The sequence below is a fragment of the Epinephelus fuscoguttatus genome, linkage group LG5 (genome assembly GCF_011397635.1).
Source record: "Epinephelus fuscoguttatus linkage group LG5, E.fuscoguttatus.final_Chr_v1".
Taxonomy (NCBI): domain Eukaryota; kingdom Metazoa; phylum Chordata; class Actinopteri; order Perciformes; family Serranidae; genus Epinephelus; species Epinephelus fuscoguttatus.
In genome coordinates, this window is record NC_064756.1 from 16,220,314 (window position 1) to 16,234,420 (window position 14,107).

Here is a 14,107-nt window from a genome sequence, read left to right on the forward strand (position 1 = left end):
GCTTCTGTCATGTTTCTGCGTCCCCCCCACAATATCAATACTAAGCTGAAACCTGCAAAAATACTGATGTGCTCATTTAATTTTCAGTGTCTATTTGGAGTAAAGATACCATCAGGTATGACAGAGACTGAGATGAATATTAGTTCTGCCTTTTTTTAAACTAATAACTGAGCACATACTGCAGCTATCAGCCACGGTGTTGTTCCTATTACAATGTGAACCTGTAGGTGGCGGTGTTATAACTTATCTGTGAATCCGAGCAGCGCGTGCTAAACAGGAAGAAGAAGAAGCTGAATAAGGGAAGTGTCGCACTGTGCTCCGGCTCAATCCAGTGTCGCTGCGTAGATGTCAACCAGGGTTTTTATCAGTTAAATAGACTTCATTGTATTTTAACTATATACACAACGTCACAGAATGGCCACTGGTAAGTCAACGTGTTATTTTATAATGTGTCAGTGTTTTGTGTCGTTTTTGGAATGTATAATGAAAAGTGGGTCGAGTAGCATTGGAGCTAATGTAGCGGACAACCGCGAGGCCAGAAGAAGGGCGCCGTCTATCTCATGGAACATGCCTCATATTTCATTAGCAGGGCAACGTTAGCTTTAGTGTTTGAATAACGTTGAATCTGTTAGTTTGCAGTACGGATGCTTAAAACCACAATTTGTTGTACATATTTACTCACACTTGTGTCGTAACCTCAGTGCTGTTACGTGGAAACACCGCAGAATGAACAAGGCCTTGTCGCCGCTAGCTAGCTAGCTAACAGTTAGCTCACGGTGTCAGTTGGGGAGAATGAATGCGTCTTTGTTTATACCGATCCCATTGTTTCACTGCTGAGCCAGACACGTTTTGCGTTACTTTTAACAAATGTAGTTTTGGAGTCAATTGGCATTACTTGCATTGAAATAGTTTGTTTTTAAGCCAGTTGTGCCGAGGAGGGACAGCATTTGTGGCAGTTTGTCTCGTTTCAAGCGTTAGCCCAAGCCGAGACCAAATTGACCGCCATTTTTACCGGAGCGGCGTGCTAACGGGCCCGTTGGCGTGTGGCTGCAAGTAGCTAGCTGCCCCACTTAGATGAGCTACGTCTGTCCTGAAGCTATTTGTCAATTATCTGCTTAGTCACTTTGATACTTGTGTTTTAACCAAACGCGTGCGGGTAGCCTTTTGAGCTAAGCTAACATTAAACCTCTGATGTATTTCTCTTTCAGATTCAGGCTACGGTGGCTCTCAAAGGTAATGTACAGTCACACAAGCCCGACATTAACTTTCTGTATGTATGTATGTATGTATGTATGTATGTATGTATTTAGTTGTATATCTGAGACCCATATAACCCATATGATGTTTTTGTAAACCGGAAGTTAAGTGTTTTTATCATGTCTTTGCAGCTACGGATCATATGGCGGTCAGCAGGGCGGACAGGTAAGACCCTTCCCCAAATAACTTGTCAGCCTGTCTGCTGAAAGCTTTGTAATTGTAACTGTCTAACTGGGCTTTCTGATTGACAGGGTTATGGACAAGGAAATGGCAGTGGCTCTTATGGGGGACAGAGTTATGGTGGCTATGGCCAGCAAGGTGGTGGCGGCGGTGGTCCACAAGGTATAGTATGTGTGTATTTAATCAAAGTAGCTTGCAGAACTGCAGTGAACGGTACATTGCATTGATGCCTCTTTAGTTTAATTCTCATTCAGAAAAGGAGTCGTCACTGTGTATGCAGAGTGATACGTCATAATTATGACTACAGTATCAATTGAAGCTTTTATGGATTGGAATACTTTATATACTAATTCTAATAAAATACCAAAAGTTACATAAGTCCCTGATTCTTTTTAGTTTAACAAGAGAATTTTGACAAAGTTTATTGCATCATCATTGTCAGTCCGCCTTTGTCAGTTGTGACATTTTGACTATGTAGCTACAGTGAACAGTACAGCTAACACAATTAAGTAGTTATTCAACCCATTAAGTCACCCAGCTGGAGAAGCAGAAGCACCCTGAGAGAATGCCATGCACGGAAAAGCACAGCAAGGACGCCAGGGACTGTCATTCGGCTTAATTTTTATCTACTAACAACACTGATTCAGCCTAACTGTAAAAAGTCAGAGCACAGACTTAGCATAGCTGCCCCCAACCTTTTACTTGGATTTTACCAACTATCTTGTTTATGGCATTGGTGCACATACTTGTGAACAGTTTAAAGGAAGCCTAGGGACATTTCACCAATGGTTGCGTGCAGGGTTTGTTTATGTTTCAAAGTAGGCCGACAATGTGTCAGAGTTACCGCACCCCTGTCAAATATTATGTAAATGAGTGCCTAAAGTTGTTTATACTATTACTAGGTCATTGCTAATATTACTGAGGTTTTCTGCTAAATTCAGCACCATCTTTCATTCAGTAAATCTTTGGTTTACAAATCAGCTGTTCCAAACATTTAAACTGCGTTGTTAGGACATTAATTAGACATTAATTAGGGAATTAATACTGATTTGTTAAATGTTTGCTGAATGAGTTGTGCTTTTGTTTTTTTGAGGCCTAAGATATCAATCATCTTTTAGAAGGAGTTGACCATAAGCAATGGGCTCCATTGAATTTACAGTGTTAATGGAGTAAGGCAAAGTAATTCCTTATGTTATTGTTGAAAAAGGAAAACATTAATACTTAACACTGAAAGAAATCACCACGTTAAAAAGGAGTCATTCTACTCTCTTAATTAAGCACCCTGACGCCATTTACAGCTGAATGTTTAATCATAAAAGTGGATGGAAAGACACTGCAAAACATCTCAAAGATGGTCATCAATGCACTTATGTTATAGTGAGTTTTGTGATCTGTCAAAAGCTCATTGTTTTGAAATTAATTTCTCAATTTTGTGAATTTTCTTTTTCACAGACAGTTACAGCCAATCTCAGCCACAGAGCTTTGACAATTACGGACAGGACTCTGGGTAAGACACTAATGTGACTTTGTTAAAATACTTTCATAGATTGTGTGAGTGCTATGATTCGTCTGTGCAGAATAATTCTCACTGACATTCTTTGCCTCAGTGTCTTGGTAACATTAAGATCCACTTAATAATCCAAAAAAATCTTAAGTCAAGAATTGGAGCATCACAAAACAATATAATATCATTCTGATTATTGTTACAAATCTGATAAAGCCAGAGGCAAAACTTTTATTTTGGGGGACTGAAATGTCAGTTTGTAAAACAGTGGTATTTTTTTGCTCCACTTTATTGTAAATAATTTTTAATTTATCTGCTTGTCTAGGTGCAAACAACTCATTGATGGGTTCAAATGTTGGGCGTCTTTGTTGTGCTAATTGTAGTGATTTTGCTAAAACCACTTTCAGGTATGGCGACAAGCCGTCTTACGGGCAAGGCTCCTATGGTAGTCAGAGTCAAGGAGGAGATAGCTATGGACAGCAAAGTTCCTATGGTGGCCAGGGAGGAGGAGGTGGTGGCGGCAGCTATGGAAGATGGAGCGAAGGTAAAAATGACTGGTTTTTAATTGCATTTAGAGACTACACCTGTTCTTTAAGTACCTTCTACTGCAACCAAAATGTGCTGTCTATTAAATCAGGCTGGGAAGTTGCTCATTCAGTCTATCTTTTCATCAGGTGAAGGAGGTGGTCAGGGTGGGAGGTATGGACGTGACCAGGGAGACCGTTCCGAGGGAGGAGGTGGCTACAGAGGCCGAGGCCGTGGTGGCTATGACCGTGGCGGTTATGACCGCAGTGGTGGCTATGACCGCAGTGGTGGCTTCGACCGTGGTGGAAGAGGTGGACCTCATGGTATGGGGTAAGTTGCATAGTGCCACTACCCCCAAGGTACCACTATTGACTGTGTATAAGACATGACTTGTTGTCGCTCAGCACATCATCACTCAACTACAAACCATCCACATAGACAATTTTCACCACTCATCTGCTTTGTGCTCCAGATCCCCAAACTCTAGTGGTTTGTTTTTTTTTTTTGTTTTTTTTGTTTTGTTTTGTTTTTTTTAAATGTATACAAACTGGATTTATCCTAAGTCGTCACAGAACACATAGGTAATATTCACCGACCCCACACTTTGTTCCACTTGCCCAAACCTTCAGATTAATCCTGTTTTTTATTTTTTCATCAAAATCTGATTGACGTTTTTTCATCAGAGACATACTGGTGTTAAATCCACATTGCTGTTATGATCAAATGATCGATAATCACTCGAAGCAGGTGGTTAATCAGAGGTGAGAGTTCTTTGACCCACTAAGGATCTCCTTGCTGTCATTTGGGTCTTAAGTAATGATTGGAGCCTGAACATGTCTGCCCAAGGACACGCTTTAAAGGTATCACAGACCTGGTTGTCCAGTCATATTATCCCAGACATGGGGATGACAAGTTTTGTTGTTCTGCACCAGAAGAGTTTGTAATTTTTTCCCTATCAAATCTGAAGAGACACCATGTGTCATTTTTAGAGGCTGTTAAGTGAGATGCTATTGAAAAATGATTAGCATTACCTCTCTATCAGATGTTTCTGCAAGGTGAACGATGCTGCAGCACAACATTAAGATGCTGAAAAGTGCTTTCTTAATGAATGGAAAACTTTTTTGCTCCACGCTGAGATGTGTACGGTGATGAATGATCTTTTTCACTATTGTAAATGGATCCCGTTCCCCTTCATGACTTGCAACAGTTGCAGTTGGGCGGTTTTGGCTAAGGTACCTGCCCACGAGGAAGGCAAAAAAACCCCCATGCATTTAGAATTTTTGGAAGACCCAGTGTGGTACGATCTAAACAGGTACACTAGGTAACGCTAAGAAGCCGAGTGGCTCAGCTTTGTCTTGTTAGTTTGTTCTCACAAATCCCTCTCACTTAGACAGGAGCTTTTTTTTTTTGTCAAATATCACTTTTTTTTCTTTTTCATAATTTTATCAAAGTTAAATCTCACGCAGCCATACTTTCTCAATTGCCAGACACTCAATTTTGGTGTGTTTCTTGTGCTCTGAGGACCACATGATAGTTTTTGAACAATGGAAACTCCACTGAGACGATGCCCTTAGACCTGGAGCCACATCTTCAGCTGCTTCACATTCAACAGGTTTCATTCAAGTGTTGTATATTTGACAATGGCGAACATGTGTGTTGTGTTAACATGGATCTACATTTTATACTACAGGTGTTCAGAGTGATTGAACTTAAACTTGGACCTCAGTAAAAGGATCTCATAAATGCACTCATTGGAAGATTGCTTATCAGTTGCTACACCCCTTCACACCAATTTGGCCTCATGTTAAAAAGAAAATCAGCTGGTTTTCCAGCTCCTGGTTTCCAATCTGGTCATGTAAAAAGCAAAAGTACTAAATTCTTTGTAAATGGTGACCCAGATGATGATAATGGTCTTCGTCACTCGTCTACCTGATTGTTCAGTCAGAGCTGCCTAGTCGTCTGTTCATTGATCTCTAATGTCAAAGACTAACACATTCCTCGTGTGAGACATTTCCACCATAGTCGCACACCCTGGCAGGAGTGCAAACTGATGGGGATGTAGGGGAGCTTTGAGCTCTCAGTTGGGACAAAGGAAAAGCCATCATATCTCCAATTTTTCCTCTGCAGAGGTGGTGACCGTGGTGGCTACAAAAATTACGGTGGTAAGTGACGAGCATCAGAACTGTGTCGGTTGGGGAGGAAAGAACTTGAGTTAGCAAAAAAGAAAAGAGAGGGGGATAAAAGAGAAAAAACCTCAGTGAATGCCACCATTTTCATGTCCAGAGCCCAAGGGACTCCACCTATTATTCTTAGCAGGGTTTCTCTTAAGTGACTTCAGATATGGTAAAGAACATGGAGCCTGAGTTGTAAAATAATGGTATTGTTGCATGAAGACAAGGGCTGATTGTAAATGACAGAGGTGTTCCAGGACGAAGAAGGAAAACTTTCTAAAACTGGAGACATTTTGGTTGTTTTCATTTCTGGTGTAAGCTCAAAAAAAAAGAAAACCCAGAACAATTCTGTTCTTGTTGCACGGTGTTGGTATGTGATGCAACGGTATGAAAACACCCATCAGAGAGCCTTAAACATGAACATTGTTTAATTTTCTTTATCATTATGCATTGTTAGGGATGAAGTTAATATTTATTTGTGTGAAACAGTGTGACAGTCTCAAGGTTCCTTGCTCAAGTTTTCTCTTCCACCCTCTCGTCTGTTTTACAGGCTCTCGAGACTACGACTCAAGGGATGAACCAGGTGAGAGTCTCAAAATCTTTCGCTGTAATCTGCTATCAGTGTTGATATCCTCCTTTAATGGCCAGCGCAGAAAATTTCTGATGGCACATGCCAGTTGTAGTTTGAGTTTGAACATAATTTAAAGGTCAAGTTCTTATTATGCACTAATTTATTTGAGCTTATAAAAAAAATAGAATTTCAAGTTCATCAGATTTGGTTTGTAAAATGACTATGAATACTCCCAAAAGTCCAGAAAGATCTCCATATAGAATTCAATGCAATGATTGCTGACGTCTTCTCTCCATTGATCTCTTCCACAGCTGGTGAGCAGGATAACTCCGACAACAACACCATTTTTGTCCAGGGACTGGGAGAAGACGCCACAGTTCAGGAAGTCGGAGACTTCTTCAAACAAATAGGGATCATCAAGGTATTGAATTAGTCTCTTGGTATGTTGGCATTCATTTACACAGTAACATGCACCGTAATCACTGTGGAGACTTGATTAAACAGGCAATTAATATTCAGTTTTATATGCCGCTGCGCATACTCCAATTAATGTGATCTAACGGATTTATCACATCAAAATTAGCAAAGGTGGAACAGCTTGAAGCCCCTTGTGCCATTTTGCTTTGCATCAAAATAGGATTTTTTTCAAAGTCTCCGCCAGTGGTGGATTTGTTTGACTGTGCAAAGCTTTCTCTTTTATTCCTTTAACCACCTACTCGAAAAGGTTTAGGTAGAGATATTTTACTACATCAAAATACCTATATTGAAAATCCTGAAATAAAGGTTTTAAGGTCTTTTAGTCTTTTGATATTTAAAAGTTGTTATGTTGCCACTTCCAACTAGAAATGTGGACTTTTCTTTGGGACCTGCATCTCTACCCCAGCCGTGCTAACTGATGGCTAGTTTATTTATGCACAGTGTGTTAGATGACAGTGCACTGAGCTGACCATAAACAGGCAAGAGAGCAAGTGTTGCAGACTGTGGTAAAAACCCTAATAAAGATTCATATTACAAATTTGCCATTTAGATGTCTAAAGAATGCCCCTAAAACCTGAACAATACCAGGATGTCTTAATCAGAAAATGCTACATTGCTGTTTATGTGACCCACATTGGATTTCGAAAACTGTCATATTTATGGAGTTCAACTTCGGTAAACTTAGGCCAGTGAAGTCACAGCCTCTAGAAATTGTTAAAGTGTGGAGGAGACATTAATTGTGTGTGGACGTACCCTAATAGTGGAACATTAGTGTGCAGGTAAACATAGTCAGTGTCTGCGCTACTACTTCCTGAATGCATCTCTACTATGTTACTGAAAATCCTGTGTTTTAAAATTTTTTGCTTTTAGGTGAACAAGAAGACCGGCCAGCCAATGATCAACATCTACTCCGACAAGGCCACTGGTCGGCCAAAGGGAGAATGTACAGTGTCATTTGATGACCCGCCCTCTGCCAAAGCTGCTATTGACTGGTTTGATGGTAAGAGCGAGCACTGACGAATCTTTCAGTTTCTCAAATCTCACACTCGTATCGTTCAGGGTCCCTCTGACACATAAGTTGTCTTCTCATTTCAGGCAAGGAGTTCAATGGAAAACCCATCAAAGTAACATTTGCCACCCGCAGGGCTGAGTTCACACAGAGAGGAGGTGGAAGAGGCGGACGAGGAGGTGGGTTGTGAGTGAGCTGTCCCAGGCTCAAATATCTAGTGTCAGAGTCAAAGTGCTTGTGTTGATGTTGCTGTTCCTTAAGTTTGACCACTTGTTGTCTGTCAGGTTTCAGAGGTCGTGGTGGCGGAGGAGGACCCAACTTCGACATTAAAGGAGGAGACTGGCCCTGTCCCAACAGGTGTGTGTCAGTTTAGAAAAAATGGTTATTAATCTACAGCAGAAGGGCCTCATTTGTGAAGTTGTTTCATGTACAAATTGTCTGATTTCTCTGTCCGTAGTGCTTGTGGCAACATGAATTTTGCCCGGCGGCAAGAATGTAACAAGTGTGGCGCTCCCAAACCAGGAGATGCAGGATTTGGAGGTGGAGATGACTGCTTTTAACATTATTTCCAGACCTTCCCCACTATCTGTACATATTCCTGAAAACATGCAGAATTAGTAAATGACACTGACTGTTTTCAGATCGTGGAGGCAGAGGTGGTTATGGCGGAGACAGGGGCGGCGGCTTCAGAGGTCGTGGAGGAGGGTTCCGTGGAGGAGACCGTGGAGGCTACGGAGGAGGTGGTGGCGGAGGATATGGAGGCGGCTACAAAATGGGAAGGTTGGTAAAGCCTTTTTGTTTTTGTATTGTGTACATTTTACATGTAAGCTGGCATTCTGTATGATCTGTGGGTCTTTGGTGATTTAGTGTGAGTATATGACCAGAACAGGGTGCAGCCTGCCTTATTGTGATTGCAGTGTCAGCTTACGCAGTAAACGCATCTCAAAAGACTAGGATATTGCACTAATGCCATGCTGTTAGGCAGGATCCAACAATAAGGATTTTCTAATGTTCTGGAGCCAGTAAATACAATCTGTCAGTTTCCCAATCAGGCTAGCACTCAAATAAGTGAGCAAGCAATTTTGGCTACATCTGCTCTAGTCTGCAAGACTCTCTGCTCTGCTTGTGTCTGTCTTCATCAGTAGAGTGTGCCATGCAAAGACAGACACAGGCAGGCCTGTTTACTTCCTAGAGAAAAGGGCAGTTAATAGACAATATACAAGTTGAAACACAAGTCAACATTCCTCATGTCATAGAGAAACTTACAACTGGGTTGAGAATGATGCTATAAGATTAAGAGTAGCTGTTGCGCCCTAGATCAGCCAACCTACATCAGCGATGTCTTGGGAGGGGCATCAAATTGACACTGGGTACCAGCACCTGGAGGGAGACAAAGATCCACACAAAAAAAAAAACGGGAGCTCTCGATCTCTTACATACTGCTGCCACACACAATATAATGCAAAAAGAGTAATTCGACTGGCCATAACAGTAGCGGAGCTCCTTCAGGGAATATCTGTGTGTGGTCCAGAGAGAGACACAGTAGACGCACTCAGAGCAGACAGGTGCTGGCGATCATAACAGAAGAAATAAACTGAAGTTATCAGTAAACGTATTGAAGGTTTCAGTCTGTCTACAGCCCCTTTCCCACTGGATTAAAACTTACTGAGATAATGGCTGGCTTTTGTATTTAATGGGAAAGGTCACAATCGACATTGACTCCCTGGACAAATGAGTCTGAAGTAGTCAGTGGTATTTATCGGCTCCAGCTCGGATCGGCAGTGATGAAAATACAACATCTGAGGGGATGTGCTAATTTTAGCCCCTTTGCCGCCACAGAATATCACCTGTCTGCATCTAAGTAGCTCTCATTGAACAGTTAAAAATTTGTTAGGCACCAACTTAAACAGCGAGACTGAATAAGGGAGCGATTTTAAAAAAAGAAAAGAAAAAAGAAGCGGTAACCTTTTCCACTGTTGACTAACCAGCCCATCCGTGCAGTCAAACTTGACACACCAGTAAAAACAAAGAAAGAGAGGCACACTCCCATTGCAGAGCCTTGTACACTGCTCTGGTCTACTGGCAGTGCGAAAGCAGCCATCTGTTTTTTGTTTTGTTTTTTTGTTAACACTTAAGCTGCTGAGCATTGATAACACCACTGTAACCTTTGAACACCACTAAAACTTGAGGAGACTGTAAAATCTTTTTCCAAATGTTACCATTTCATTTTGGTCTTCGGATGTTGTAGAGGAATAGTGTCCATATTATTTCTTCACATAGATTTTTTCATTATACATACTTAGTGATTTAAGGGTATTTCATTTTTCATGTTCCTTATGTGCACTAATTCATAAACAATTTAATACTGGGTGTTAAGTCTCACCCCACAGCTCTTAAACCAAAGAGCCTTTAAATTCGCTGCTTATTAAGAAGCCAGTTTGGTCTGAATATTCCTGCTACACCCTTCACTTGGCGTTTTTGTGCCCTTATATGGTCGTGGGTATTTGCAAATCGTGATATATTGCTGCTCGCTGAAGGTGAAGTGCTGCGTTAATCGAGTGCTGTTAAAGGAAGGACAGTCTTTTTACTGAAAGCAAATGATGTTATCCATTTACAGATTTCAAAGGCAAAGGGGCGGGTGAACGAGGATAAACTGACACCATATTTCATCCTCGTCTTTGTCGGTCGGATGGTGGCGGTTAATTCAATGACACAAGTGGATGTAGGTCTTTAAATAAAAATTCAGATGGTAACAGACGTCTTTGTCTTCTCCCTGCAGAGGTGACCGTAGAGACGACAGAAGAGACCGGCCATACTAAGTGTTAAGCAGATGGAAACCACGCAGCCCTTGAGTCGCCATGGAGAGGGGGTGTAGCTTGGGAACACTGGGGGGAAGGACTGGGATCAGACGTTCCGATCTGTGCACCTTTTGCAGCCAGTACATCCCAACTATTCCCACTCGTGTGAGCGAGGGGCGGATGCCTTCAGCGACTGTAAAGGGACTTTGGGGCTGATTGGCACTGTTGGCATGGGGTCAGATGTTTGTTTTTTTGTTTTGTTTTTCTCTGCCTTTTTGTTTTATTTCTTTGTACATCTTTTTAATTTCCTCTCAAATTCTAGTTGCAGATGTTTTTGTGAGGTAGACTTCGTACCATTGTTTTGTATGATCGGATTAAATGTTTTACTTGGGTTCTTTTTTTTTTTTCCAAAATATTAAAAACTGTGATCTTTTCCCTGTGCTTTGTGTGAGTTTGTTCCATCATTAAAGAGGGTTTCAGACTTTGAAAAGCTGCACTAGTATATGCATGTACAGCAGGAGAGGCTGCCGTGCTCTGCTGGTGTTTGGCCCTCAGCTGTGTGCAGGCAGGCGGACACAGAGGGGCGGTGCTGGCCCTCCCCCTGTAACACTCCCGGTGTCTGGCTGTGCTCCGTCCCTGCTCGCAGGGATGGAGATGTTAGGCGAGCAGCAGCACGCTCTCAGTCACTGACAGCCAGGGAAGACAGCCATGAAAAAAATACTTGGAGCTCATCGGCAATGTACCATGCGAGGAGCGGTGTGGAGAGAGTGAGGTTGTCTCGCGATGAGCCGCCGACCTCCGGAGCGGAGCGGAGCAGGAGGGGACATGAGGGCAGCCTGGATCCTGACTGTGACCACCCTCATCACGGCGCACACTACCGGGGGATCGCCGCTGGCCCCGGACCCTGGGGTACTCCTTTATCTAGACCTAGTAGTAGTGTTTTGAAGTCAAGTGAAGTATCTCGAGTCACATGTGGAGGTAAAATATGTGCGAAAATCTTAAAGGCTAGTGCTTAAGGAATAACCTTAAGCGATGGTGGCATTAACGAGTTATTTGTGTGGGATCTTGGTCGACTTTAACAGCTTTTAACATCGTTTTATTACCTTTGTACTTAATGATAGTCACTGGTTCTCATGAAAAATAAACATGATTTCTAACTGTTTGCTTTAGACTGAAGCTGTAAAATGAACTCGAATAACCTACAAACTACTTTAAAGGCGTAATATCGGTAATTGGTGATGACCACCTTGCCTAAATAAGCCTATTTGAGCTTCTGTTGTTGGAGCTCTCCCGGGTCTAATTGACCCCAAATATAAATCAGGTTTTTATGTAAAAATGGAAATCTGAGCATTTTGTGATTGACCTCTGAAAACAAAGTATATTAAACTTTTTTTCCATGTATAACGCAGTATAAAACATGAAACATTTCTATATTTTTTGTATTAATATAAATTAGGGGAGACCGGGGATGATTGTAACACTTTTTGTTTGAACAAGTGTAACTCAGTGGTTGTTTTTGTTAGAGCTCTTAAATTTTGATACGTGGTACCCATATTTATCTGCTATAAATAACACACACTTTGACCTCTACTATACCATCACAGATTATGGAAATTAATGTCAAATACAAAGAGGTATATTGTTACAATGTACCCCAGTACCAGGGTGAGTTGTAACACTAGCTGGGGATGGATGTAACAATTAAATTATTGTGCTTAAAAAAGATTCACAATAGGCTAAATGTATTAAAGCACTTCAATGAATAATAAAGAAGGAACAATAAACTTGTAAGGATACAATAATTATAATATTAAAATTAATAGAAATGTATAACATAACTACAAAAAAGGTTGACATTTGAACAGCATTTGAACAGCTGAACAACTTTCAAAGAGTAACTATTATCTGAGCAAAATAAGGCATAATACCTATAGCCTATTTTTAATCTGATTGGCAATTGTGGCAAATGTAGATGTCCTTGCTTGGGGTGCAGGCTTCGTGGGCCCAAAATCCACATTTTTTAAGAACTGTTACAACCCTCCCCATGCCTAGCAGCCAGGAAAGAGCTAACAGTTTTTAGCATTCAGCTTCAAGGCTAGCACTAATGAAACACATCAAATTAAACTAGAGAAACTACTACTTGAACCTATGTAAGTGAAACAATTGTACATACAACACAATGGACACTATGCAAAAAACAACTGTGATGAAAATGTTTGGTTTCTCACCTGAAAAACTGTTTTTTGGCTCTAGAACAGACAAATTTGGACTCAGAGACATGCGGCTTCACCAGTGAGATCCAATTGTAAATGGGCATGGACTATGGTGATGATGTCACCACAGCTCGTTTCTAATTGGCCAAACTGAGAATGTTACAACTATCCCTTTGTTACAACCATCCCCGGTCTCCCCTATGCTATATTACACACATCAAATGTGCAAGCTGAGTTTGAAGCCACAGGAATGTTTACCAGGGTTTGGAAAGTAACTTTTGAAATGTGATAGGTTACGGATTATTAGTTACTGTGTTAAAAGTGTGGTAGGGTATGTAATGCAACAATTTTAACTACCTTATAAAAGTATAGTAACTTATTATATCTGATTACTTTTTAATTACTTTCATAATAAATATTTTAAACTGGGCAATAAAGCCGAAATTCATCCAGAAATTGGCTATAACAAAAGAAGGTGTTGCTGCACAGTGCGAAGATGCAAAACAACAGAATAAATGTTATATTCTACATAAAGAAAATCTTAATAGAAGAATATATCCTGATTTTACCCCTTTGTTATCACCAACATTTACAAGATACTGACATATGTTGTAATCTCAAGTTGCAGTTATGTGCAAAAAATAAATAAATAAATAAGGATCCTGGAGACTAACAACAACCAGAGAGAAAAAAACAAGAAAAATAAATAATATTAATAATAATTAAACGAGCATACAAAAAAAACAAAACATAACTGGTACATCATGGTGCATTCAAGCCTCAGTCAGACAGTCCAGAGTTTATTGTTCCTGGCCAGGTAAGCTGTTCACATAGTTTAATAATGGGTCCCAGGTTTTATAGAATCTTTAAGTTGAGCCGTTAAGGGTGCATCTCATTCTCCAGCTTTATGTTACCAACATTTTTTTAAAATTTTATTCAAAATCGTTTTTATTGAAACATTTCAGCATATATCACAAGTGCAGTGCTGAGCGGTCACTGCAGGTATATGAGATAAGCACAGTTATATATCAACAGCAGCTGGCGTCAGTGCATCCAAAGAAATATGGATTAATCATAGTTTGATTTGTAACTGTCATTTAATTACACATTTTTTCTCTTTTAACTAATTACAGTTAATTTATTTTGTAATTTAATTAGGCTACATGTAACTCCCCAACACTGAGTGATCCGTTCGATCCTTTTCTACCTTTTGTGTTATAATAAGACCAGAATCAAAACCAACTTTAATGTTTTTGTTGTTGTCGTTGCTCTCAATGTACTGACACAGAAATTCGCATACAGTTAAAAACAAGGACAACAAAACTGAACAAAGGAAGAAAACAAAACAGAAATTAAAAGGACAGGGTTGTTATTTCATATTCATTTCATTCATATCTATACA

At 40.5% G+C, this 14,107-nt stretch overlaps 2 protein-coding genes across 4 annotated transcripts in view; both read left to right on the forward strand.

Moving 5' to 3' along the window:
- Positions 1–270: 270 nt before the first annotated feature.
- On the forward strand, positions 271–10,925 carry taf15 (TAF15 RNA polymerase II, TATA box binding protein (TBP)-associated factor). Of its 2 annotated transcripts, XM_049576086.1 has the most exons (16): positions 271–424; positions 1,209–1,233; positions 1,389–1,422; positions 1,509–1,599; positions 2,890–2,944; positions 3,349–3,485; positions 3,616–3,796; positions 5,594–5,628; positions 6,188–6,220; positions 6,520–6,629; positions 7,556–7,685; positions 7,781–7,873; positions 7,979–8,051; positions 8,152–8,234; positions 8,336–8,474; positions 10,474–10,925. In XM_049576086.1, the coding sequence occupies exons 1-16, from the start codon at positions 415–417 to the stop codon at positions 10,511–10,513; spliced, it is 1,269 nt and encodes a 422-aa protein (XP_049432043.1). In that variant the 5' UTR covers positions 271–414; the 3' UTR covers positions 10,514–10,925. The 2 variants fall into 2 exon arrangements, with proteins under 2 accessions (XP_049432043.1, XP_049432044.1); XM_049576087.1 differs by lacking the exon at positions 5,594–5,628 and having other exon boundaries at positions 285–424.
- Positions 10,926–11,074: 149 nt separating this feature from the next.
- Positions 11,075–14,107, forward strand: part of mmp28 (matrix metallopeptidase 28) — a 34,644-nt gene continuing 31,611 nt past the window's right edge. For both annotated transcript variants that reach the window (XM_049576084.1, XM_049576085.1), the window contains exon 1: positions 11,075–11,401. In XM_049576084.1, the coding sequence (XP_049432041.1) occupies positions 11,276–11,401 (126 nt within the window). In that variant the 5' untranslated portion in view covers positions 11,075–11,275. The remainder of the gene's footprint in view (positions 11,402–14,107) is intronic.